This window comes from Odontesthes bonariensis, chromosome 24 (assembly GCF_027942865.1).
Source record: "Odontesthes bonariensis isolate fOdoBon6 chromosome 24, fOdoBon6.hap1, whole genome shotgun sequence".
Classification (NCBI taxonomy): Eukaryota; Metazoa; Chordata; class Actinopteri; order Atheriniformes; family Atherinopsidae; genus Odontesthes; species Odontesthes bonariensis.
Genome location: NC_134529.1, coordinates 14,601,245 through 14,626,198, shown reverse-complemented (window position 1 = coordinate 14,626,198; position 24,954 = coordinate 14,601,245). Strand labels below are relative to the sequence as shown.

At 41.8% G+C, this 24,954-nt stretch overlaps 3 protein-coding genes across 5 annotated transcripts; all 3 read left to right on the top strand.

The window, feature by feature from the left end:
- Positions 1 to 5,936: 5,936 nt before the first annotated feature.
- On the top strand, positions 5,937 to 11,747 carry fdft1 (farnesyl-diphosphate farnesyltransferase 1). 2 transcript variants are annotated; one of them, XM_075459410.1, is made up of 8 exons: positions 5,937 to 6,146; positions 7,801 to 7,898; positions 8,539 to 8,722; positions 8,854 to 8,982; positions 9,395 to 9,586; positions 9,764 to 9,940; positions 10,551 to 10,703; positions 10,784 to 11,747. In XM_075459410.1, the coding sequence occupies exons 1-8, from the start codon at positions 6,048 to 6,050 to the stop codon at positions 11,009 to 11,011; spliced, it is 1,260 nt and encodes a 419-aa protein (XP_075315525.1). In that variant the 5' UTR covers positions 5,937 to 6,047; the 3' UTR covers positions 11,012 to 11,747. The 2 variants fall into 2 exon arrangements, with proteins under 2 accessions (XP_075315525.1, XP_075315524.1); XM_075459409.1 differs by lacking the exon at positions 5,937 to 6,146 and having other exon boundaries at positions 6,160 to 7,898.
- Positions 11,748 to 12,646: 899 nt separating this feature from the next.
- ctsbb (cathepsin Bb) lies at positions 12,647 to 15,431 on the top strand. The gene is made up of 9 exons (XM_075458828.1): positions 12,647 to 12,769; positions 12,901 to 12,986; positions 13,102 to 13,216; positions 13,372 to 13,487; positions 13,906 to 13,991; positions 14,076 to 14,219; positions 14,301 to 14,417; positions 15,111 to 15,239; positions 15,355 to 15,431. The coding sequence occupies exons 1-9, from the start codon at positions 12,647 to 12,649 to the stop codon at positions 15,429 to 15,431; spliced, it is 993 nt and encodes a 330-aa protein (XP_075314943.1).
- A 3,060-nt stretch (positions 15,432 to 18,491) lies between these two features.
- LOC142374944 (phospholipase ABHD3-like) lies at positions 18,492 to 24,097 on the top strand. Of its 2 annotated transcripts, none has more exons than XM_075458827.1 (9): positions 18,492 to 18,706; positions 19,789 to 19,949; positions 20,060 to 20,242; positions 20,404 to 20,449; positions 21,069 to 21,181; positions 21,308 to 21,481; positions 21,568 to 21,616; positions 21,707 to 21,872; positions 22,539 to 24,097. In XM_075458827.1, the coding sequence occupies exons 1-9, from the start codon at positions 18,692 to 18,694 to the stop codon at positions 22,733 to 22,735; spliced, it is 1,104 nt and encodes a 367-aa protein (XP_075314942.1). In that variant the 5' UTR covers positions 18,492 to 18,691; the 3' UTR covers positions 22,736 to 24,097. The 2 variants fall into 2 exon arrangements, with proteins under 2 accessions (XP_075314942.1, XP_075314941.1); XM_075458826.1 differs by having other exon boundaries at positions 18,492 to 18,989.
- The last annotated feature ends 857 nt before the right edge of the window (positions 24,098 to 24,954 follow it).

Below are 24,954 nucleotides of genomic sequence, written 5' to 3'. Positions count from 1 at the left end.
TGTGCAGGATGTTCAAGGAGCAGCAGAACATCCAGAGTTCAAAACAAAGATAGTACTGTTCAAAACAAAGATACCATGCCATGAGCGTTCAGGGTCCCTGCTACAGTAGTCCGACTACTGACAGCTGTTCTGAGAACAAGCTGGGACCCAATAGGATTCCTGTTTTAGTTAGTAAAAGAAGGAATCGAAAACAGTCAACCTGCTGGGTGAATCTATCTAATCTGTTAACGGTACCACGTACAACTCAGAATACAACAGAGACCAGTGTAAACTCCACAAAGCTAGCCTTACTTAATATTAGTTCTCTGTCCAATAAGTCACTGTTAGTTAATGACTTCATAATTTCACACAATTTAGATTTTCTTTTTCTGACAGAAACATGGTTAACAGAGAGCACAAGTGCTACTGTTCTTAATGAAGCAGCCCCCCCAAACTTTAGTTTTATAGATAAATGCCAAAATGGTAAGAAAGGTGGGGGTGAAGCTGCCTTATTTAAAGATACATTCCAGTGTAAAGAGATCTCATTTGGTGATTTCACTTCTTTTGAATATCTGAGTTTTATTTTAAAGGGTGTTCCTAAAATCCTGTTCTTAATCATTTACAGAGCTCCAGGATACTGTGCAAGTTTTATTGATGATTTTTCTGAATTATTGTCTGTTATTTCGACTGATTTTAACCATTTTATCTTGACCGGGGATTTTAACATTCACATAGATAATATGACGGATGGTAATGCCAAAGAATTTTCTTCTGTGCTGGACATGTTTGGTTTGTGGCAACATGTAACAGAACCAACCCACCTTCGAGGTCACATTCTGGACCTGGTCATTTCTAAAGGTATTGATATTTCTTCTTTTGTGGTTATTGATTTGGCCTTGTCTGACCATTTTTGTATTTTATTTGATTTACATATTACTCAGAATGTTCAAACAACCAGCTTCTCAGTTAAGAAGAGGTACATTAATGAGAACACAAGTGCTCAGTTTAGGGAGGCCATATAGCCTGGAAAACCAGCGCCAACTGCTGGACGGCAAAATGTTTTGCCTGCGGTTGGGTCTGGCCTCGATCCACTTGTCATTTTGAAAATACTGCCCTGAATCTGGCAGATGGCAACTAAACCAATCACAACGCAGAGATGTGTTTTGAATCAACGCGGGCGGGCCAGAGGGTTCTGAGGGAGTGACGACAGAGCAGTGCGACGTTGGGCAGTGGAAGCGAACATAGACAAGCGAAAGCACAACAAGAAAGATGGCGGCGGCAATGGAACAGTGCTCGTTTGATTCAGCCTTGGCACACAGCCATTATAACGAACAGCCTTGCCACTCTCTATTAAGCCCCATTGTACCGGCTTTTTGGCTGCAGTTCCACCAGAATTCCACTGGGAGCGTCGGTGGAGACCAGAATGAATGGGGCCCAATGGAGCTAGATGCTACAAATGGTCAGTTTCACCTAAGTCTCCTCAAGAGCGCTCAGATTTGAATGTAGTTTCTGAGAGCTCAACATGGGTTTCAAGTAAAAAATCAACTGAACGAGTACATATATCCCTTTGATTTCTTACTGGTTGGCTTCTTGTTGTCCACAACGCGCTAGCATTGTGCTAATGACAGCTGGTCGACCAGCTATGTATGACGTCATATACACTTCAAATCCTTTTTTTAAGCAAATGAGTGGCTCTAAAAATCTAAAACTCAGCCATGGGTATTTTCTAAACACCCTCTTTCGAAAACAACATTCGAATTACTAGAGAAAAAATTATATCTTGAGATAAGGGCACGAAAGGGCGTATAGCTCCATAGGACTCCATTCATTCTGGTCTCCAAAATTGGGCGCCCCACGTGGAAAGAGGGTGGAACTGCAACCAAAATCGCCTCGTTGGAAACCGGAAATGCACCGTGAGTGGCGTATCTGTCCTATTATAGAATCTGTGCTTGGCATCAGTTTTGGAAGAGTCCCCTCCCACCAAAGCTTTCTGTCGCGCTTACTACGTCACAGTCAGTTGCGCTGATTGGTCAGAGCGTTGGCCTATAGGCACAGACGCGGTTTGAAAGACAACGGGTTGTGCTCATCAACAATGTTCCGTTGTATCCATTGATCGGTGCCAGACTAAATTAGACATCCAATCCATTTAGGCTGGTTTATCAGGCTAGAGGCCATAGCTATGTTACCAACAATGAGCAGAGTCGGTTGAAGGAATGCTGGATCATTTTAACTTGAAAATTTTTAATGTAATGGAACCTGTTGCACCGATAAGAATCAAGAGCACCTTGATCAAACAGAAAACCCCATGGAGAAACACCACTACGGTCAAAAACCTGAAAAGAGAATGCAGGAAAGCTGAACGTAAATGGAGGAAAACAAAGCTTCAGATTCACTATGAGCTGTACAAAGAAAGCCTGCGTAGTTATAACAATGAGCTGTGCAAGGCCAGACAGTTGCATTTATCTGAAATGATTAATAAGAATGTCAACAATTCTCGAACTCTGTTTGCTATGGTTGAAAAACTCACAAATCCTCCTAAACAGTCAAACTCAGACCTCCTCTACACTGAGAAATGCAACGAATTTGCCAACTTTTTTAGCCAAACAATCAAAACAATTAGACAAAACATTCACGCAACACAATCTAGAAATAACTCTGACGTTATGTCACAATTTAATATTGTTAATTTAAAAATCCTAGAGGAAACAGTTAGGCAGCTGAAATCAACAACTTGTTCTCTGGACATAACACCATCTGACTTTTTAAAAACTGTTTTTACCTCAGTAGAAAGTGATCTCCTACGAATAGTTAACAGCTCACTGGCATCAGGCATTTTTCCCAAGTCACTAAAGACAGCTGCCATTAAGCCACTCCTAAAGAAGAAAACTCTAGATGCCTCTATGATGAACAACTACAGACCTGTCTCTAACCTCTCTTTTATATCTAAGATTATTGAGAAAGTTGTATTTAACCAGCTCAACGACTTTCTGAATGAAAGTGGAAGTCTTGATAACTTTCAATCAGGCTTCAGATGTCATCACAGCACTGAAACAGCTCTGGTCAAAGTGTTAAACGACATTAGGTTGAATACTGATTCGGGTAATGTTTCAGTCCTGGTTCTGTTGGACCTCAGCGCTGCGTTTGATACTGTAGATCACAGAATCCTGTTGCACAGGTTGGAAAACTGGGTTGGACTTTCTGGAGCGGTCCTTAACTGGTTCAGGTCCTACTTAGAAGGCCGGAGTTATTTTGTTACAATTGGCAGCTATGAATCTGAGCGAATGGCCATGACTTGTGGAGTCCCCCAGGGGTCAATTCTTGGACCTCTTCTGTTTAACTTGTATATGCTCCCTTTGGGTCAGATATTGCAGAATTTTAACATCAATTATCACAGTTATGCAGACGATACACAACTTTACGTGTCTCTGTCACCGGACGACTGCAGCCCAGCAGACGTACTGTGTCAGTGTCTGGAGGAAGTAAACACCTGGATGAGAGAGAATTTTCTACAATTAAATGAAGACAAAACTGAGATCATTCTGTTTGGTAGCAAAGAGAAGAGGGTCAGTGTTGGTAAATATCTTGAGACTCGTGACCTTACAATCACTGACCAAGTTCGTAACCTCGGAGTGTTGATAGACTCAGATCAGACTTTCAGCAGCCACATCAAAGCTGTCACCAAGGCAGCTTTTTACCACCTCAGAAACATCAACAGAATTAAAGGTTTCCTCTCCCAAAAAGACCAGGAGAAACTCATCCATGCATTCATCTCCAGTAGACTAGATTACTGTAATGCTCTTTTAACTGGACTTCCCAAAAAGAGCATTAAACATCTGCAGCTCATCCAGAACGCTGCTGCTAGAGTTTTAACCCGGACTAAGAGATCTGAACACATCACACCAGTTTTACAATCTTTACACTGGCTTCCAGTCAGTCACAGAATAGATTTTAAAAGCCTGCTGATGGTTTACAAATCCCAGAATCCCAGAATCCCAGTTTAGGTTCAAAATACATCTGTGATATGTTCAGAGAATATAAACCCAGCAGAGCTCTCAGATCCAAGGACTCAGGTCAGCTGGTCCAGTCCAGAGTCCAGACTAAACATGGAGAAGCAGCATTTAGCTGTTATGCTGCCAACAAGTGGAACAAACTGCCAGTGGAGATTAAACTTTCACCAAATGTAGACATTTTTAAATCCAGGTTAAAGACATTTCTTTTCTCATGTGTCTATGCATGAAATATCTTTTAACTTATCTAGACTGTTGCCTGTTTTTAAATTCATTTAAATTATTTTATTTGTTTCTCTTTATATTCTTCTATGTATTTTAATGCTTCTTGCACTCCCTGCTGCAATGCTTTTATTTTATGTAAAGCACTTTGAACTGTTTGTACATGAAATGTGCTTTACAAATAAATTTGATTTGATTTGATTTGATTTTGATACACTGTGTGTGTGTTAAAGAGTACGTTTTCACTTTCACTTTCTAGAGATGATGAGCTAACTTCTCCTTGGTTATTCCCAGGATGCACCTGACTGCTCTTTTAAATCTGTGTGGACTTGTTTAGTAAGAGCAAGTAATCTGTAAGTAACAGACTGATGTTTGGTGAAGTTATTTTCACATAAAACAGTAAATTCGGAATCAAGACACAGCAAATTGAGATTTGCACTTCAAACATCAAAACGAATGGGTGTCAGCTTAAATGTATAACCTTAAAATGCACTGTGCCATAGTGGCAGCTAGTTAAAGCAGCTCCGATTTTCATGCAGAGACGCGTGTTGCAAAAGCTGCTCAAAGGACAACACAAGTCTTAAAATAAATCAACTCCTATAAAACTCCATATTTGATGGTCTCACATCTACACTCGAACTGAACTGATTTCAACTCAAAAAAATGTTGTGCCACGAGTCAGAAACTGCTGTGGTTTGAGCAGAGCATCTCTTTCTACCTTCAGCCAATTTTTTTTAGACTCCCCTCTTCTGAGAACACCTCCTCTCCTAACACCTTTAACCCACCAAATCTGCGGTCACTTGCACTTTTGTACTTGCTCTTCTTGTACTTTCATTGAAATTGATTTAAATAGATAGATTCAAACTGATTCAGCATTCAATGCTTCTTACTGCCCTGGGGCTTGAATATGATTTCCTTATGTGTCAGCTGCTTCGACTAAAAGTTTCTTCTAAATAACTAATTGTAAATTTAAGTTTCTCTTACTTAATCTTTAAGTTTAGCCCATTCTTGCAGACCACATTATATATTATATACAATATTCTAAGTTTTAATATAGTAGCTAAAAGTGTGTTTGATTACCATAATAAAGCCTGTTTGACCCTTTCATTGTGCATGTCTGCGTATTAAACAGAATGTCTAAGTGATGGGAATTATAAAACTGAATCTAAGTGTGCGTTTAGACTGTGGAACTGGCTGTACTCTGTTGACTTGTTTACATGTTACTTGGTAATGAGGCAGCTCAGCTTAGTGGAGACTCAACAAGCTTTACCTCACACATACCCGTGTGTGAGTTAAGACACCTACCACAGCGTCATTTAACTAGCCATGAATACATTTTAGAATAATAATAATAATTTACTTTACAACTTTTAGAAAATTTTATTGACCTCCCATTTGAACTTTCAAATTAAAATTGTTTTAAGTCACAATATCATTGCTCAGATTCCTCTCCATATTTGTCTCTATCCTATAAAGCAGTCAGGTGATCACGGCCAACAGACATAAGTCCACCTCTTGGAGAATTTCTTATAATATCAATGAACAGGTATGCTTTTTATTCAAGGATAACAAAGGACCAATCACAAGGCGCGCTCGGGGGACAGTTTATTGAGGCGGAGCATCACGCCAGACGCTCTAGTCTCTCATTGGACGTTGAGCTCTAAAGCCATGACGCCCTAGCCAATCAGAGACATCAGTCGATATGACGAGTTTCTCATCGAAAGCGGTGTTCAGTTAATGGTGGTCGGTGTGCCGCTGCATCCCATAGCTTCGATGGAGAGCATCGCGACAGGTTCACACATCCGTTTGTCAGAGTAGCAGCTGGACATCAGAGACAATATGGACATCCTGAAGTCGCTGGGACATCCGGAGGAGATATTTAACCTGTTTAAGTTTAAAATGGGAGGATGCAGAACCGTCATGCCAAAGTTGGATTATGTGAGTAAAATACATTTCCATAAAACACGCAGTTGTAAGTTAGAAACCATGTTTCTGACCGAATTTGTCATGCACATCATGCAGCACATCAGGTTCCCCTTTTCAGAGCATCAACACTGTCAAGTTGCCGTGAAAACCGCATAGACCTTTTCGACGAGGTCTCTGCATACTTAGTTATCAATCTGTATCGACCTACATGGTGCTCACAGTGGACGCAGAGTCAGCTAATTGGACTTTGTCAAATTAGATCTGTGCCCTCACTTCTGTTGGTTTACTACACACAGGCGGAGATGACCATTGACGTGGGATTTGCGTTGCGTAATGAGCTTGGTGGGTTCACAGGCGAGGAGAGATGCTGTGCTCGCGTTTGACGGCTAATCCCTTCGTTTTAACGCCAATGTGACCCGGGGCGACACAGTACGTGCACGGGCTGCAATATGGTTTCTTAGTATGGAGTCTTACACAGGATATTACCTTATATTAAAAAATAAAGAAATAAACTGCCACCGCATTAGTCCTTTTAAAAAAAAAAAATTAAAGAAGCGTTGCATCTTTTTTTCTGTTGTCTGACAGATTTTGTGATTTTTATTTATTTATTTATTTTTTTACCCCCATGGTATGTCTGAGCACTATCGAGGAAATTCCACCTTCAACGCTCTTGATACTGGGCCTTTGTTGAGTTTTATCTCATCACCACTGACGGTATTGCGAACAAATTGTCTGGCATAGTTTTCAACTTCACCTCCAGGAAATACCAGTCTGTTGTAATTCCTCCCGTCTACCAGCAGGCGTCAGTAAGACGCAACTTATTTTACTTTGTTTTGTTGCGAAGATTTGTCGCTAAAGAGAGAAAAAAGGGCACACACGGGTTTCCAATGCAATGTTTTCGTCTTTGACTGCGAGTATTTCAGTCGTGACGGGCGAAAATCCCAGAACTTAACTCATTTTTGGCACGTTTTACATGCGTACATATTACCTGGTTGCATAACGCAGATAAAACTATGGCACTGTTAGCGTGTGCTAACCCCCGAAAAACTGTCTAATGATAACCCTCCTGTGCAGCAATGTTTACTTAATAGCCTCAGGCCGAAATGGGGTTGAAGAACTCCATTTTATTGCCGAACGTTGATTAGGAAACAGTTGCAGCTGCCATTGTTTTGGTTGAGGTGGGAGGAGTGCGTCGGCATGACAGCAGATCTATAAACGCTCTGCACCGACTCTGTTTACTCAAATTCACCGCTGGGTTGTTTACAGATCGGCGGAGCGACTGATTTAACCCTCCTGAACGTCCTCTGCAAGATTTTTCAACGCGCTCGACCCCCTCTGCTCACTTGTCCTCTACATGGACTTAGTGTTTGAAACTCCCCCACGTAGCTCGGCGTCCACATGGACCGTGTCGTCTCATAACTGCGGTGTCGGGTCTTCCTGTCGGGTTTTTCGTATGGCCAGTGCTTGCTGCAAGTGTCCAGTTTCTCTGTCCGTCTTTAAGCGCTCTCTCTCGGTGGCGCCGCGGGGCTGCGGGGTCGCTCCCCGGACCCTCCTGCAGGGCTGGAGGCTCGGGGAGCGCGGCCTGGTAGAGGCCGCCCGCCCCTGTAGCGCCCTCAGACCCGCGGGCTTCTACCGACAAACGGCCTTCCTTTGTCTGTCCTGTCAGGAGTCCATGAGCGAGAGTCTGCGGACCTGTTACGTCTATCTGAACCAGACCAGCCGGAGCTTTGCAGCCGTGATTCAAGCGCTGGACGGGGAGTTAAGGTGAGTCAGGGCTCGGCAGAGGGCTGATGATGAGAGGTGTGCCCGCAGGTTTGTTTGGCCAGAGAACAGGGGGCGGTGGCAGGAGTACTCCCATGCCGTCATTTGTATTTATTCGTCGAGAATCATTTATACGATGCAAAAGAGAAGTTAAAAAAATATATATATATTAATATATATATATAGTAGACTGGATCCACTATGGTTATATGTTTCTATGCACTGGATCCATATTGTGTTTTTGGGTGTTGCAGTAGTCTCACGCCTCCAGAAAAGAGCAACAACTGATGCAAATAGCCGCATGCTTGCGAAAATAAAATACCACGTGTGCAGGTGGGTCACGTGCCCCAAATGAGTCCCCAGGGACATTTATTTAAACCCAATATGGCACTAATATACTTCAGCCCCTTCAAAGCTCGTCTGCAGCCTCAATAATAATAATAATAATAATAAAAAAAATTGTAATGGATGATAGAAAATAGAGTAAAGTGTCTGCACTATGAAAGAGAGCACGTTTTTGTTTTTGTTCAAGTTGATGTAATCTGGCAGTTTGCATTTTGGGGCAAACGGAGGCTGCTGTTTCAGTCACTTGCATCAGAACAACCTGCAGCTGTTGATCTCCTCCTCACTCTTTGTCATCCAGGCATGCAGTTTGCATCTTTTACCTGGTGCTGCGTGCGCTGGACACAGTGGAAGATGACATGACTATCCCCCTGGATAAGAAGGTGCCTATGCTGAACAATTTCCACACCTACCTGTACCAGGAGGAGTGGTGCTTTACAGAGAGCCAGGAGAAGGATCGTCAGGTTCTGCAGGATTTTCCTACGGTCAGTAGCACTGCATGCGTGTACACTGAGAGGATGCTGGGTGGATACAAGAGGCTCTTCTGGTGTGATTTCTATAAATAAGGCTGAGATATTTGAATAACTATGATCTCCATGCGTCCTTTTGAATCCAGATATCCCTTGAATTCAGAAACCTTGCTCAGGAATACAGAGACGTCATCTCGGATATCTGCCACCGTATGGGAGTCGGTATGGCTGAATTCCTGGAGAAGAAAGTGGGATCCATGAAGGAGTGGGACCAGGTAAAAGCTACAATTATGTTCGAAGCATGGCAACAAAATAAGGTCCTTCAACCCAAAACTTGGCACTTGCTATCAGAATGGAGATAGCAGGATGGTCAGCTTATGCAGAGCTGCTCAAAGTCTGAACCTGTCACCTCATGTTTTTATTTCGACATATCTTCCTGTTTATCATCTCTTACCACGCACTTGAAAAAAAAATCCTTCAAGTCTCACACACATAGATTACGCACGTCTCCGATAATATTGTGTAAATGTTTAATCAGTGAAAGTCTACTTCTACTTAATAATCTCGGAGCGCTGTGTGTTGTGATACCTCTTTAGATATCAGAGAGGGAGTGTTTAATTATCAACCAGCGTTTTATCATATATTTCATGCCACAAACGCCATTTTATCCGTCCTTCCCCTGTGCAGTACTGCCACTACGTTGCCGGTCTGGTTGGCATCGGTCTCTCTCAGCTCTTCTCTGCCTCCCAGCTGGAGGACCCTGAAGTGGGGCAGGACACCGAGTTGGCAAACTCCATGGGCCTGTTCCTCCAGAAGACCAACATCATCCGAGACTATCTAGAGGACACGAAAGAGGGACGTGCCTTCTGGCCACAAGAGGTACAAACGCGGTCTGTGTGCCTGACCTGAGGTTGAAGCTATGCGACACAATGGTTGAACTCGACTTTCAGTGTGTATTGTTGATGAAAGGTGCTACTATAACCCCATGTCAAATAAGTAGAGGTCTGCATAATATTTAATAACTAACATTTAACTGTCCTCTGTGTTGCCGCGCAGGCTTGGAGTCAGTTTGCAGATCGTCTGGAGGACTTGGCCCAGCCTGAGAAGCTTGAGTCGGCTCTGTCCTGTCTCAACCTGCTGGTCACCGATGCCCTGCGGCACGTCCCTGATGTCATCGCCTACCTGTCTCGCCTGCGCAATCAGAGCGTCTTCAATTTCTGTGCCATTCCACAGGTAAAGACGAATGGAAGAAAACCGTGGTTTTGGAGTCTTTTCACAGGAGGATAGAGCCACTAATATGCTGAATGACACTGCAGATTGTACTGAGACATGGCCGGGATACTGATTGGGAGAAAGCTTGCTGGTTGGCAGCTACTGACCTAAAAATTAAATTTTAATAATAAATAATTTAATAATATTTAGTCTAAATTGTACTGTGTTATCAAGAAGATCCTTGATTTGATCTTGCTCATTTTGATATAACTCACCAAGGTTTGGGGAGTCTGGACAAATGTAACATACCACAATTAGAAAGAGCAAATATAACACGCCTGTTTCTCCCTCTGATCAAAACTGTTGGTGCCAATGCGCCTCCAGGCACCTCATTTGTTTAAGAGTTTTGGTGCATACCAAACAGGTGTGGAAAAGCACTGATATTCTGCACCAAAACAGACGTCATTTAATTAATTTTTTGTTGAACTTACATTCAACACTTAAAGATTTACAGTTTTTGTATATTTGCATGTACATGAATAAACTTTTTTTTTTTTTTTTTTCCAAAACTGTTAGAGCAGCTGCTTTCATTTATTTTTGCTTGACAACATGCCATTCCTCTGTTGACCAGGTGATGGCAATAGCTACTCTTTCGACGTGCTACAACAACCCCATGGTGTTTCAGGGGGTGGTGAAGATCAGAAAGGGACAGGCCGTCACCCTCATGATGGAAGCCACCAACATGGGAGCCGTGCAGACCATCATCTCCCAGTACAGCCACGAGGTGGGCCTGTTTTCTGTCTCTCTCTCTCTCTGCTGGCATAAAATTGGTTTGCTAAGTGGTCTTCCTCTGCCTCTCTGCAGATTTTACAGAAGGTCTCCCTCACCGACCCGTCACGGGACAAGACCCTGCACATCCTGGCTGTAATCCAAGAGAAGTCCGCCCTGTCACAGTCCAGCCTCCCCTCCAGGACCCACCACCTGTCTCCCATGTATCTGTCTGCTGCCATGCTGCTCGCTGCCCTCAGCTGGCAGTACCTCAGCACTACTGCGGCACAGGCGCAGGGAACTGGTGACATGCAGGGACAATGAACACGTTTAAGCTCACCCTCCTTGGAGCTCAGAGACTGCAGAAGACCCGTCGCCCTCACTGGATTTTCAATCCTCCACTGACTTGTGGAATCGGAGGCGTTTCTCTCCTCTTTGGGTTTTCATTGTGGCTGTTTCCGGACCATGGACACACTGAACTATGATGGGGTTCTTCTAACAGCCTGGTCTCATCATGTTGTTTAATTGCGTCAGGCCCAAAAACACGATGATGGCGGTTTAAAATTTTTGGGAACACGGTCACAGATTTTCATTAAGTTTAGTTTTGTTTAATTTAGTCTCAAACTTTAGTTTTCTTATTTCTCAAGTCATCTCTAGCTCCATATTCTTCTTTTGTTTCTATTAGGCGAAACATTTGAAAGCTACGTCAGTGCACTTTACACTATTTGCACTGTTGGCATAGATCACTCACTGTAGATGTTCATATCAATACATTTCCTCATCCAGCTCAATTTCAACTGTCTTTTTAAAATATGTGGGAAAATAACTGTGCAATATCATTTTAGTTTTAACAAACATGAACTGTTTAAATGGGTATGGGAGTATATAAAGATATAATGACCTTTATGAAAGATGCTAGCAAAGTGTCCTTATAGCTTTGGTGAGTAGAAAGGCTAGCACAGAGTAACCTTGTACAGAACCAAAGGAGAGCTACAAACATTGCTATGTAATGTGACTTTTTTTACTTGTACATATATGAACAAATAAAAGGGTCAAAGGATGCAATGCGTCTGGAACTTTTGTGTTCAGATCAACATGCAGTAAGTCATGTTTCGGTGAGTGGTTTCACATGTTCAACATCTTTTAACAACGGAAGTTCAAGGTTCATATAAAGTGCTGTGCTTTGGTGTTTAAAGTTCAAACAGAATAAAGCAAAAAGAACAGAATTAAAAAAAAAAAATTTTTTATAAAGGTAACGGCACTGGTAAAAGTACTTTCCTTTTTTATTGCCACATCATACGTCTCGGAACGACGGTCAACCTTTGGTTATATTCTGGTCACATGGGACTTACGGAGAAGTCGCATTTATTACACAAACCTGTGATTCCATGACTTGCGTCTCATAAAGGGCGGTGAGAAGTTATTGCTCAGTTAGAGAAAAGAAATCTCCTCGAAGAAACGGTTGGTTAAAACAGCAACACAGGTAAGAGTGAAATTTCGGAAAGAGTTCTGTTGTTAGTTTAATGTTTATATGTTTGTACTGGTGATTAGGAGAGAAGCTCTTCATGCTTTAGTGGTGCAGATTATTACATCAAATAATGTTCATCTGAAATTTAGATACTTTTGTTCTCAAAGTGTCTTTTTTTTTTTTTCTTGCTTAATATAGAGAATTCCAATGGAATTCATTAACTTACATCTGGGTAATGTAAGGACACGTTAACTATATTTTCACAATATTAAATAGGTACTTGTTATTAACATCTATTTCTAAAAGCCAGTTTTGAAAAATCACAAGAGCTAAGCGTTTCTTTTCTTTGGTTTGGGGAGTATTATATCACAACATGAAACTAGACTGAAATAATTTAGTTCTACAAGCGGTCTGATTACTGTTACACATCTCACATTTCTGATGCCTTGTAATGCTGTGATTTTCCACTAGGCCCTATTTTGTTTGGCAGGATGAGTCCTTTGTTCGTCCTCTGTGTCACGGTGACGCTCTCTGTCGCCTGGGCGCACCCTCACATCTCTTCCCTCTCCTCAGAGATGGTTGACTTTATCAATAAAGTCAACACCACCTGGACGGTGAGACCATTCAGTATGTTTTTCAAGCCATATCCACATCACTGGCAACTGTTAACAGAAATCTCTCTGCTATGGACTGTAGTCATGACGGCAGCGATTCCTCTGCTCTAATTCAATACATTTTGCTGCAGGCCGGCCAGAACTTCCATAATGTTGATATCAGCTATGTGAAAGGACTGTGTGGGACCATACTGAATGGCCCCAAGCTGCCAGAGGTGTAAGTGTTAACGGTTTGTGTTGAAGTGTGCACAGATCATCACATGCCCGATCAGGTGATCGTCAGCAGGTTTGTCTTATCTGTGGTGTTTCATTGGCCATCCTCTCTTGTTTAGGGTTCATAATTTTGAAGGCATAAAGCTTCCAGACAGCTTTGACCCACGTCAGCAGTGGCCTAACTGTCCCACACTCCAACAGATCAGAGATCAGGGCTCATGTGGATCCTGCTGGGTAAGGCAGACAGTGAAGAGCCACAGTGAGCGTACAGGTTGTAGCGTAACACGGTTGTCATGATATAAAAGTGGCCAAAGGTGAACCAGATTTAACTACTTACTGCTCAACTCCTTTTTCAAACCAGTTACTGAGCTCTGTCTGATTTCCCACAGGCCTTTGGGGCAGCTGAAGCGATATCTGACAGATTATGTATCCAAAGTGGCGGTAAGATCTCTTTGGAGATCTCGGCTGAGGATCTACTCACCTGCTGTGATGAGTGTGGCATGGGGTGAGCATCAGTGTGACAAAGTACAATTCCAAAAAAAGCAAGGATACATTATAATTTTCTTAATTTTGCCTTTTCAAAACAACAATAAAAGAAAATGCCCAAAAGCAAAGAAGAAGCAATAGTCTTAACCGGCTAATCTAGGTCTGAGGCTTGAGTGATGCTCATGACTTAAGAATAGCTTAAAAGGTTTTATCCTTTGATCTGTGACTTTTTAAACACAAAAAAAGCCAAGACATTCTCAAAAATTTGGCATCAAACTTTCCCACTGTACTTGTATGGTCCAAAGATTACAAAAATTAATCCTGATGATGGCGTCATCTCTGCCAGGGATCAATGGTAAATTGTCGCTAAGACAAGACTACTGAGTTGCAATGTGAAATGACATCATGCTACATTAATTGTGTTCGTGTGGTTGTAGCTGTTTTGGCGGTTACCCCTCTGCTGCTTGGGAATTCTGGACAAAGACAGGACTTGTAACAGGAGGCTTGTACGACTCCAAAGTTGGTAAGTTCATCACACGCGAGCTGGATGCGGTTCCAGCTGTTTCTTCGAGCATCAACAGTGTTAGACGGTGACTGTGCGTTACAGGTTGCAGACCCTACACCATCGCTCCCTGTGAACATCATGTAAATGGAACTCGACCTCCATGTCAGGGTGAACAGGACACTCCTAAGTGTGTGGAGCAGTGTATGGGTGGATACTCGCTGTCATATCCGAAGGACAAACGCTTTGGTACAGACGGATTCAAAACAGCAGACATGTCAGGCCTCTTCTTGTGTCTGTCCATGACGTTTCCTTTGCCTCCTCCATCAGGACGACGCTCTTACAGCGTCCCATCCCAGCAGGAACAGATCATGACTGAGCTGTATAAGAACGGACCTGTGGAGGCAGCTTTTACTGTGTATGGGGATTTTCTGCTGTATAAGACCGGTGAGGCTTTTACTTTGCAAACTGTATGCACACCAAACTCCCCTCTACAAACACAAGAAGCTACATTGTTTAGTAATGCTCAGTCTTCATAAGTCAATAAACTACAAACTGCTTACACTAACTATACATGCGTTATTGCAGACCTACTTTTAGATAATGTCTTTAGTTTGTTTGATTACATCTCACCTTTGAAGCTTCCAACTTTATTTGGAGCTTTTATTTCTGGCCAGACTTACATTGTTTTCATGCCATCCATGTTTGCCTTCTATAAGTGATCCCTGTGACCCTTTGCAATGCAGAATTAAGTGACCTCTTGTCTCGGGTCTTAGTACTTAGCCTTTGTACTTTATCAGTTTGATAGATTTTGTCAGGCCTGAAAAAGATAAGTGTCCAGTTATGAAAGTCAGTGAACATAAAGGTGTCCAACCGATTCTTGGTAGTTATCTTTTTTCCTATAAAGATTGATTTTGGAGCCCAAGTTTCAGATCCAATGCCCAACAAGATGCAAATGTTAAGTTACTAACAGCTTCTTCTGCATAGATAGATATAATAGATGGATTAGCTGTATCAGATTAACACAACAGCACTTTACCAGCTCGCTTTATGTTTTACATTGGCTGCTTTAAATCAGCTTAAAATAAAAAAGTGTCACTGTTGTCTTCTAAGTTATCAAGCCCTTTCTTCCTGCACTAGGTGTGTATCAGCATGTGACAGGAGACGTGCTGGGAGGTCATGCCATTAAGATCCTGGGCTGGGGGGAGGAGAATGGGACCCCCTACTGGCTGGCTGCAAACTCATGGAACAGTGACTGGGGAGACAAAGGTAGGATATAACCAGGGGTAAAGACTGAGAAGGAATGTCTCCTGGTCATATCCTGTATTCTTTGTACAGAGGAGATCCTTAAAACACGCCCTCCTATTTTGTCTTCTTGTTGCAGGTTTCTTCAAGATCAAGCGTGGGAATGATGAATGTGGAATTGAGTCCGAGGTGGTTGCAGGAATCCCACTCAACTAAATAAAATGAGTCCTGGGTGCAGACAATGGTGATTCGCTATAAATAAATCGTTTATCATGTTTTGTTTTTCAATGAGCTACACGATATTCTTACATCTTCGTGAGGTAATTATAGTCCAGGAGGCTTTATGTGAAACTTCATAACATAAAAGATGTCTGTGTTTTTGAATAATATGTGTGAAGGACTTCATTATATAAGGGGATTAGGGGAACAGTATTGATCATACATGCACAGGCAACACTTCCTGCAATAAAGACCCTGAGTTAAGTTTGGGAAGAGCTCTCACTCAGCATCCATTTCCACAAACCATAATGTGCGACAGTAATTTTGTCACCCAAAGAACCAAACAGTCACTGACAAATGTGAGTTGGAGCTTCCTCAGACCAAACATTGACTATAAAGCGCCTCAGAATGGTACAAATTCAGTTTTTTTTTTTCTCGTATCCTGTTATATGTTTGTACATGTGTCAATAAATCACTAAATCATTTAAAAAGAAATGCCGGGTGTCTGAATACTTTCACACTGTAATGTACATTTAAAAAGCTCACTCCCTGGTTTCATAAATCATTGAAACTAAACTGAGAGGTTGACCAGTGCAGCCGGCTTCTGGGTCAAGAGAAACAACATATGCTCGATAAGTTTCCGGATATTTCCCAAACTGGCCGCTAGGATGTCACTGCTGATGTTATTGTTGCTGGAACATATATAATACGAGACATAACACTTAACATTTTGGGAAAGTGTGACTTGGGGAGGTATGAGTGAAGATATGTGATAACTTGGGTGCTATTAGATCTGCAGAGGAAGGCAGCAGCTGCAGAAACTCATTCATCTGTCAGTGTTGCTCAGTTTTTGAGCTCTTTTATTCTCCAACACAGCCTGAACCCTCTTAGACAAGCTTTCTGTCATTTCTTTAAGTAGTCTTCAGGAGAACTCTCCAGGCTTATTTAAAGACATCCCAAAGCTCTTCTTTGGATGTGGGCTGCCTTTTGTTCTGTTCTCTGTCAAGATGATCCCACACTGCTTCAATGATGTTGAGGTCCGGGCTCTGGGGAGGATTCATCCCTCCATCAGACCTGTTGAACTTGCCACTGATTTTCACTCCACTTCTTATTTATGTGACAGTACCTGTTTTTTTTTTGCATGTGCCATATTAATAAAAATAGCTTGAGTTCAGTAATTTCATTCCACAATAATCTGAGCTGTGTGTGTTTACTTTATATGATTTATTTATTTTTAATTATTAAATCACTTTAAATATCCCATTTCACAACTTTCAAGAAGTCTTCATGTTAAATCTCTTCAACGTGTACACACAATGAACTTGGATTCAGTATAGATATATTTTAAATATGCATGGAAGCAAATTATTAACTTATCCAATAGGTAATGCTCAGATTTATAACTGTTCCACCATTGCAGCAGCAGGGCAGTTCTTTTGAAATTTAATTTGAACAACTCTGACAGCTTGGGGGAAATGTTTATTCCTAAGTATTTAATGTTGCCAACAGGTAAGGGGTGGTGTTGGTGGTGTGTGTGGGGGGGGGGGGGGGCATGTGGGGATGCAGCCATCCAATCCCCCCCACTCAATGGGAGGATGGTTAATTTAGTCCAATTTATTGAGTAATCTCATATTTTTGAGAACTGATGAATGAGCTTTATGACTTCTTGCAGTGAATTGGATGTGGACTGGAGGTAAAATAAAATGTCATCTGTACACAAGTTTGAATATGACCACGAACACACGGTACAGATCTGCATGAGGGTTGTGTGTTTCCTGTGACAGCAGAAAGAAGGGAGGCTGCTCTCCCTCACGGAAATCCCAGATAGATGAAATTGGCTGATGAGTAGGATGAGTCTGATATATTCTTAAATGATTGACTAGGAAATTAAAAATGCTAAGAGACCATGACAAGATGACTTTTTGTGTAATTGTTGGCCCAGATGTTGCTCTACAGTTTACATGCTGTGTAGGACATAATAAAAAGGACTACATATTTTGTTTAGTAATAAGTAATCCATGTTTGAATAATAAACTTTGCCAATAACTTATATTTGTCCTGTGATTTGTCTTTAAATGTAATAATTGAACCTATTTTTTTAAGTGCCTTTAAAAAAAATAAAAAATAAAATTCAGACACCCATACACAAACTTGGCACAATTATCATTATAATTGTAACAAAAAAAGTGGTTTTAAATTTCATTAAATTGAAGAAAATCTATTGCTGATCCCTATGTGAAATGGAATATATATGTAATTATGAGGGATTTTATAGGGTTAGGGTTGGAAAATATACTTTTCATCTCCCTCACTTTAAGATTTGTTTGGTGCAAACTGAACTGACAACCTGATGGAATGCATTTGATACTGTGTATGATCTTAGACACGCAATCTCACAGTATATAAATGCACCAATAACAACAAACTTTATATACTGGGCCTTATTACTGTATTACTTGTTCACTTGTACAAGTCAAAAGTGGAGGAGCTCATCCATGCACCTCACCATTAAGGTAAAGAACACTAACTCACCCCAGTCACACCCTTATTAAAGGCCATTTCTCGTGGGGTAATCTTTGACTTGCCCTAAATGTTATTGTTATTCAAATAAGCCGTGTTTAAGATTGAGTTACATCTTGGGGCGAAGTTGCAAATTGTCAACAAACCAAGTTTGGGTGAAATTTCCAGGTGCCTTAACCGACTATATATGCGACTCACTGTTCCAGGCAATCTATCTGATTTCCAGGTACTTTACCCGTCTTAGTCTTACGCATGTTATCAGGACTCACTTACTTTAAGAACAATCACTCATTCAAAGTAATATTAGTAACATCCACAACACCCATGCATCAGCACCACTTGCTGTCACACTTCAATGCTTTAGGCATTTAGGTGCTTACCTATGCTTTAAGCTTTAGTATGGTAATTCATCCACATACACAAACACAAGCGTGGTAAGCTTCAAACGCGTCGCACCCTGCAGTGACCGCCTGCATGCAGTACCTGCAGTGGCAGAAGGTGGCGGTATCGCACACTGTAGCGCTGGTGGATAAGAAACGAAAGGCCGGAAGAAAGAAGGCGCACTACATACTATGGAGGCGGACTTTGGCGTGACATCCTCTGCACAAGCACGATCTTCGAAAAGGACCTTTGCTCTGCTTACTTGAAACCCAGGAAGCGGCGGCTCCCGGAGATAAACAGCGGTCAATAAAAGGCCGCCTGTGGACGCCGGCTTCTGACCGGCACCGCGAGCGCTGATGAGACGTGTCGGGGTAAAGGAGAGGCCGTAAAACACCTTGAACGTTAGCTGGTGGGGATGAGGGCAGGTTGTCGGGCATTACTTTAAAGTCTGTCTTGTCTGTTCTCTGTTCCGCTGTGTCGGTTGCCACCGGTGTCCAAGTTATCTCTGTGTTGGAGGATAGACTGATTATTGCCATGTATTTAGCCAATGTGGAGCTGTGGAGAACATACTGCGAGTGTGCTTCCAAGCCGTACACGGTGTTCATCTGCTCCCTCACAGCCGCACTGTACTATCTGTGGGGCCGCAAGTCTCAGGTCAGTGACAGCGGTCAAGGTTAGCCGTAGTTACCGCTCTATATCCGCTTTATTCTCTACCCCCCCTCCCCTCATTTGACTATCTATTTTTCTCCTTATCCCAATTATTTTTGCTCTATTTAACCTTGTTTTCTCTCTATTAAAAAAAACAACTTTCTATTATATTTGATATAACGCTTTATTTTACATTTATTTATTCATTTTCGGCAAAAAATTTTGTATTCGACTTTTGAATTCATTTCTCAAATTTATTTAGGATGCTAACTCATTGTTATTTGGATTGGGGTGAGTTTATACGGTATTAAAGTTCCCTAACCGTAAGATTACTGATTTTGATTAATTTCTACCTTCTTTATCCTAAATAGAAGAACAATCCTTACATTAAGTTGGTACAAATAATGTTTGGGCTGCATATGAGGTGTTGCAGTGCTTTATGCGTTTATGCAATTTAAAGCCTCTCTAATACCCAAAACTTGACTGCAACTAATTTAACTAATGAATAATTGCTCACTCGTTTTTAAGCTGAAACTTTCGGTTTACTGTAAAGTTACTCATGGCTTTTATTTTCAAAGTGTGTCGAACAAAGTGCAAAAATGGTCTAAATCGAGAAATATCTCACTTTCCAGAGACTTTGCTCACTCGTGCAACTGCGGCACAAACAGCTTTTCAATTGATTCATTCATACTGTCACCCAGCCTATATCGCACACAGTCTTGTCTCTGGGGTACTGTTAATCTGAAAGTTCCTGTGCTTTCCAAAGTTTTTATTTGGGCTCTTTTTTTCTTTTTTTTTTCCTCAGCCACCTGCCCTGGTATGTGGCGAGGCTTTCAGCGTATTCCTCCGCAAACACTGTCCAGTGGTAGCAGAGCGCTTCAGTCCCACTCCCTGGTGCTGGGGTGGCCGGCTTCAAACCCTAGTCTGTGCCCTCTTAAAATCCAGACCGCATGTCACATATCGCAAGTAGGAGGAAACCCTTGCTCTTGATTTGATGTGTACAGCTGTGACTTTAAACCTGTAATAAAATGACAGTTTTAGCTTTGTTGATTTACTAATGTTGTGTCATGTCTCAGTGAGCTGATCCGTACGGTTGATGGAGGTCAGATCTCTCTGGACTGGGTGGACAATCAGGCCAGTGGGACCTACCCAGAATCCTCCACCCGCCCTACGGTGCTGATCCTCCCAGGCCTGACAGGGAACAGCCAGCAGTCCTATGTGCTTCATGCCGTGAGACAGGCCTCACGCCACGGTTACAGGTCAGCGGTGCTCCTCGCCTTCAGAAGGAAAAAAAACAAAATAGACGCCAAAGTCAGAAAGCACAAACACAGTTTCCTCTTGAGCAATCCAATCTGAACGTGTCTTTAGGCACTCGCAGGAGCGTTTTAACTTGTGATTTCTCTGATGCTTTGTTTTCCAGATGTGTGGTGTTCAACAACAGAGGGTTTGGAGGGGAAGAATTGTTGGTAAGTACAACAGCTTTCTTTGCATCGCTTATTGCAACAGACTCAGTGTTGTAAGCTCACACTTTAGCTTGTTGCTGCAGATTAGACATTTTTCTTTCCTGATATGTCTCCTGATATAAAGGAAAAGGTGGTATTGGATTGTAACTTTTATTAGAAATAAAGGCTCTCCTGGTTGTTACTGGCATGGTTTTCACTCGTTTCTGATGCCTATTCAAACAGACAGGGACGGAGAAAAGAAAATTCTTATGAAAGAAATGTGGTGAAAACTACTTTTTTTAGACTGGTTGCATTGTTTCGGGAAAAAAAAAGTTTGCTATATTTTTCTTATCGTCAACAAATCCTGTTAAAACGCCAAAACAATGAAAAACGGGTCCTGCTTGGGAAGTATACACCCAAAAAGTTGGGATTTTGTGCAGAATGCAAATCAATAGAGAACCCAGTTAAAGTCAAATCATTTAAACTCAGTATTTACCTGTAGACTGAACGGAATTATGTCTGTTTTCAGTTCTGTTACACCTGAAGGCCTGAAGATCACAGTCGTGGCATGCTGGGCGTCACCTTTGTCCCTTGCCTTCTAGAAGGGATTGTAATGCTTCCCCTCTGTCTCTGCTTCTTTCAGACACCGGTTACTTACTGTGCTGCCAATACCTCAGATCTGGAGCGCGTGATGCAACATGTCAAAGGACTCTACCCTCATGCCCCGGTGCTTGGTGCTGGTGTGTCTTTAGGAGGGTGAGGTTTTAAAGATGTGATCACTTGCCTGTGATCCACATGTCAATTTGACCTCTACTTCTCTTTCCTTTAACTATCCCCCCTCTTTGACATCTTTGTTGTTTTGGCATCTCTCCTCCTCTGCAGCATGATATTGTTAAACTATCTGGCCCGTAAGCGCACAGAGTCTGGGATGGTTGCAGGGATCACCATCTCCGTCGCCTGGGATGCACTGAAGTCCTCTAACTCAATGGAGGAACCTCTCAACTGCCTGCTCTTCAACAAATACCTGACGCGCGGTCTATGTCGGGCTGTCACCAGGTCGGACAGATTGTTGTGCTTTGAAGTTAGTTGACCAAATTAGGTTCGTAGACTTTGTTTTATTTTTGAATATGTGTCTCTCACAGGCACAGGAATATTCTGGAGAAAGTGGTGGATGTGGACAACGTCCTGAAGGTTTGGCACAATGTGACCCACAGCTCAACATTTCCTTACGTGTATCATTGTGTTTCCTCCACTGAGACTTCGTGTTACCCTCGCCTCTAGGCGCGAACAATCCGTGAGTTTGACGAACGCTTCACGTCGCTGGTGTTTGGCTATAAGTCCTGCACGGAATATTACCGTGATGCCAGCCCAGACAAAAAACTCCCTGACACCGCAGTACCTATCATGTGTCTCAATGCAGCAGACGACCCCTTTTCTCCCGAGACCGGTGAGTAGATGACAGGATGGTCGTGGAACAGTATGCACGAAATCAACGAGACGCATTCATTCGCACTAAATGACGAGAACTGATGTCATAATAGACTGAGCATCAGATAGCCCATTCACTTTATTCTTTTGCACTTTATAACATTTTTAAATCCTGGTTAAAAACATTTCTTTTCTCATGTGTCTATGCATGAAATCTGCACGGTATCTTTTCATTTATCTGGACTGTTGCTTGTTTTCAAATTTGTTTCTCTTTATATTCTTTTATGTATTTGTAATGCTTCTTCCACTCCCTGCTGCAATGCTTTTATTGTATGTAAAGCACTTTGAATTGTTTTGTACATGAAATGTGCTATACAAATAAATTTGATTTGATTTCATACCATGTTTTATCTAACGGGGTGTGATATACGACAGGCAACAACCTTTACTCGGCCCCAGTTAGGTTTGCTGAGGGCTAAATTAAGTTGAATTGACATAGATTTGGATCTAAAGTCCTATTAGAGGTCAGTGACACCTGATCTTGAAAAGAAGGACGTGTAGCAACAGTCTTGGGGTATCCTTTACACGTGTATGCAGATTTATCATCTATGTTTTGCTTATCTTGGTTGTCGAGTGGAGTTTTTGTCTGATGCGATATCCTAAATTTGACTGTTTTTCCTTGTAGCCTTCCCAGTGTCGGTGGTCCAGTCCCTGCCCAACGTTGCTCTGCTGCTGACAGCTCATGGCGGACACATCGCCTTCTTGCAGGGTTTGTTTCCACGAGGTGAGAGCTACATGGAGCGCCTGTTTGGCCAGTTCGTCCAAGCAGTCTTTGAACACCCGAGGGACGTCAAGAAAGCCTGTGGTATCAAAGAGGACTAGATGAGAGAGAGTCCAAGGCTGTGTACCTCTGCCAGCTCTGACGAAAAAAAGAAAAGTCCTGGATCCAGCTCTAGATCAATGATAAAAGATAATGAATTCTAAGATGGGCTATGTCCCATCTCTGCTCAAATTACCCTGCACATCCAACCATAACTTTATAGAAATAATCCACTGGGCAAACAAACCCAGAACATAACGTCCTTGGCATATGTGATGAAGCCGCTGATATCTTAGGAAAGTATTTCCTAAGGCTGCATGCCATTCCCAACTACACAAATGCTCTGTGTTATATTGGCTGAAAGGTGACTGTATTGTGCGATTATTTGACCTCACTTGCAGCTCTGTTAATCTACCTCCTCACCATCTCAGGTTATATCACAATAATCAGTCATAGGATCAAAACACAGAAGGATTAAGTAGCTGAACTCATTTTTCAGGTATTAAAGAAACTCTGAGCATGAAAAAGTTTCTGCTTTGCATAGTAGGAGGTAAACAGTATTTTTCTTTTTTAAATTATTCGTTTGCTTCGTATTGTTTTTGACACAAAGCGCCAATCCCAGCTCCAGACCCTAGTATTGTGTGTAGAAAAAAAAGAGTTCAGGTAAACGAGTGTGTGAAGTTCTATTCTATTTCTTTCTTTTCCTCTGATTCCACTTCTTCGTTTTCTGAGGTGTGTGACATGCCTTTAAGGATTGGCCCTGCATGTGTTTGCGGTGTGCTTGTTTGCAAATGAAAAAAGATGCAGCACCTCGGAGAATGATGAGTTAGCAAAGAAAAAAATGGAGAAAAAAAACAAGAAAATACCCTGAAGATATTTGTGTCTGCTGTCAGATTTGTCTAAAATTTCGTGGTGCAATCTGCCTTTTGTTTGTCATTTTGCGCACATTGTTTCAGATTGTCACAGATGAAGGAATGTTTAACATGCCTAGGTTGTAGCAACTTCGAGTCTACTTGATGATTCTTGAATGTGTCTTGAATGTAATTACAGTGGCAATACAGGTGAATTTAATGTTTGTATTGAAAGAGCACTTACTAAATTTGCACCACACTTTATCGTGTTAATACCAGATGTATTGATTTATGATTCATGCCACTTTAACCAGAAGCCACAGTTGGATTTCAGCTGTGACTCGTGATCCTGAAGGTATCGGAGCAGCAGATGTTGCTCATTGTTGACCTTTAGCTTGCAGAATGAGGATGATTTTTCCAGAGGAAATGTGTCTTTTCACAAATTTAATTTGTGGCATTACGCATTGTAAAATATATTTTTAATTGACATTCATGCCTTCAATTTTACTTGTGTATGAGCTGTAAACGCAATCACAGTCTTATAGCTGTATCTATTAAAGTTGCGATATTATGACACTATGCATTATGTTCTTGTTTGTGTGTTTCATGAAAATAATATTGTGGAAATGACCCTTTTTACAGCAGTAAAAACTAAACAGCAACATAAAAGTTACATTTAGATATGAAACAAGATCAAGAATAATGAATATAGCAACATACAAGAACAGTGTGACAAAATGAAAAGTGTAATTTAGCAAAATAATATATATTTTTTGCATTTTGGAGCAGTCCTCTTCCACTGTTTTTATGGTTGGTTGTAAAATCTGACAGCTGCAAAAATGAATGACTCGCGATATCGCACATTCAGGCTGCAGCAAACTCTCACGGAAGGTGCTTTCTAATGCCCTCACTGTGATTTTCATGGGTTGAGAAACACTGTCAAAAAGTGATGACAGTTTGACTTCTATCCTCCTATCTCGGGGAGCATCCCAGGACAGAGCCGATCTTCCCAAACATCTTACCGGGTCTCGCAGTCGAGAAGCGGACCACTGCATGGGACATGGCTCATGTAACAACAAAGGGTGTTCAATAGTGAACTTCTAAAGGATTATAACTGGTTGGAATTGGACTGTATCTTTAAAGTACCTTGAGAAGTACACAATATTTGTCGTGATTTGGTACTATATAGAGGAAATTGAATTGAACTGAATTAAAGACCTGAGTCTCAGCAGGTGGAGTTTGCTCTGGCCTTTCCTGTCAAATGCATCAGTGTTGGGTGTTCAGTGCAGTTTGATTTTCAGACAAACACCCGAGTACATTTGAGAGTTCACTGTCTCTGTGTCCGTTCCTTGGACTGTTGTCAGTCGGGACTCAGTGTCTGCTTCCATAGACACCCACCGCCAACTCTAGAATTAAAGAATGACATCAAC

Bases quoted from the DNA above. Each gene is read 5' to 3' on its own strand.
- fdft1 (XM_075459409.1), top strand. From the start codon at position 7,489: ATGGACTTAGTGTTTGAAACTCCCCCACGTAGCTCGGCGTCCACATGG. The intron at 8,983-9,394 runs GTAAAAGCTACA...TCCCCTGTGCAG, and splicing joins CCATGAAGGAGTGGGACCAG to TACTGCCACTACGTTGCCGG. The intron at 9,941-10,550 runs GTAAAGACGAAT...TCTGTTGACCAG, and splicing joins ATTTCTGTGCCATTCCACAG to GTGATGGCAATAGCTACTCT.
- ctsbb (XM_075458828.1), top strand. From the start codon at position 12,647: ATGAGTCCTTTGTTCGTCCTCTGTGTCACGGTGACGCTCTCTGTCGCC. The intron at 13,992-14,075 runs GTAAGTTCATCA...TGTGCGTTACAG, and splicing joins CTTGTACGACTCCAAAGTTG to GTTGCAGACCCTACACCATC. The intron at 15,240-15,354 runs GTAGGATATAAC...TTCTTGTTGCAG, and splicing joins CAGTGACTGGGGAGACAAAG to GTTTCTTCAAGATCAAGCGT.
- LOC142374944 (XM_075458826.1), top strand. From the start codon at position 18,870: ATGTATTTAGCCAATGTGGAGCTGTGGAGAACATACTGCGAGTGTGCT. The intron at 20,450-21,068 runs GTAAGTACAACA...TGCTTCTTTCAG, and splicing joins TTGGAGGGGAAGAATTGTTG to ACACCGGTTACTTACTGTGC. The intron at 21,873-22,538 runs GTGAGTAGATGA...TTTTCCTTGTAG, and splicing joins CCCCTTTTCTCCCGAGACCG to CCTTCCCAGTGTCGGTGGTC.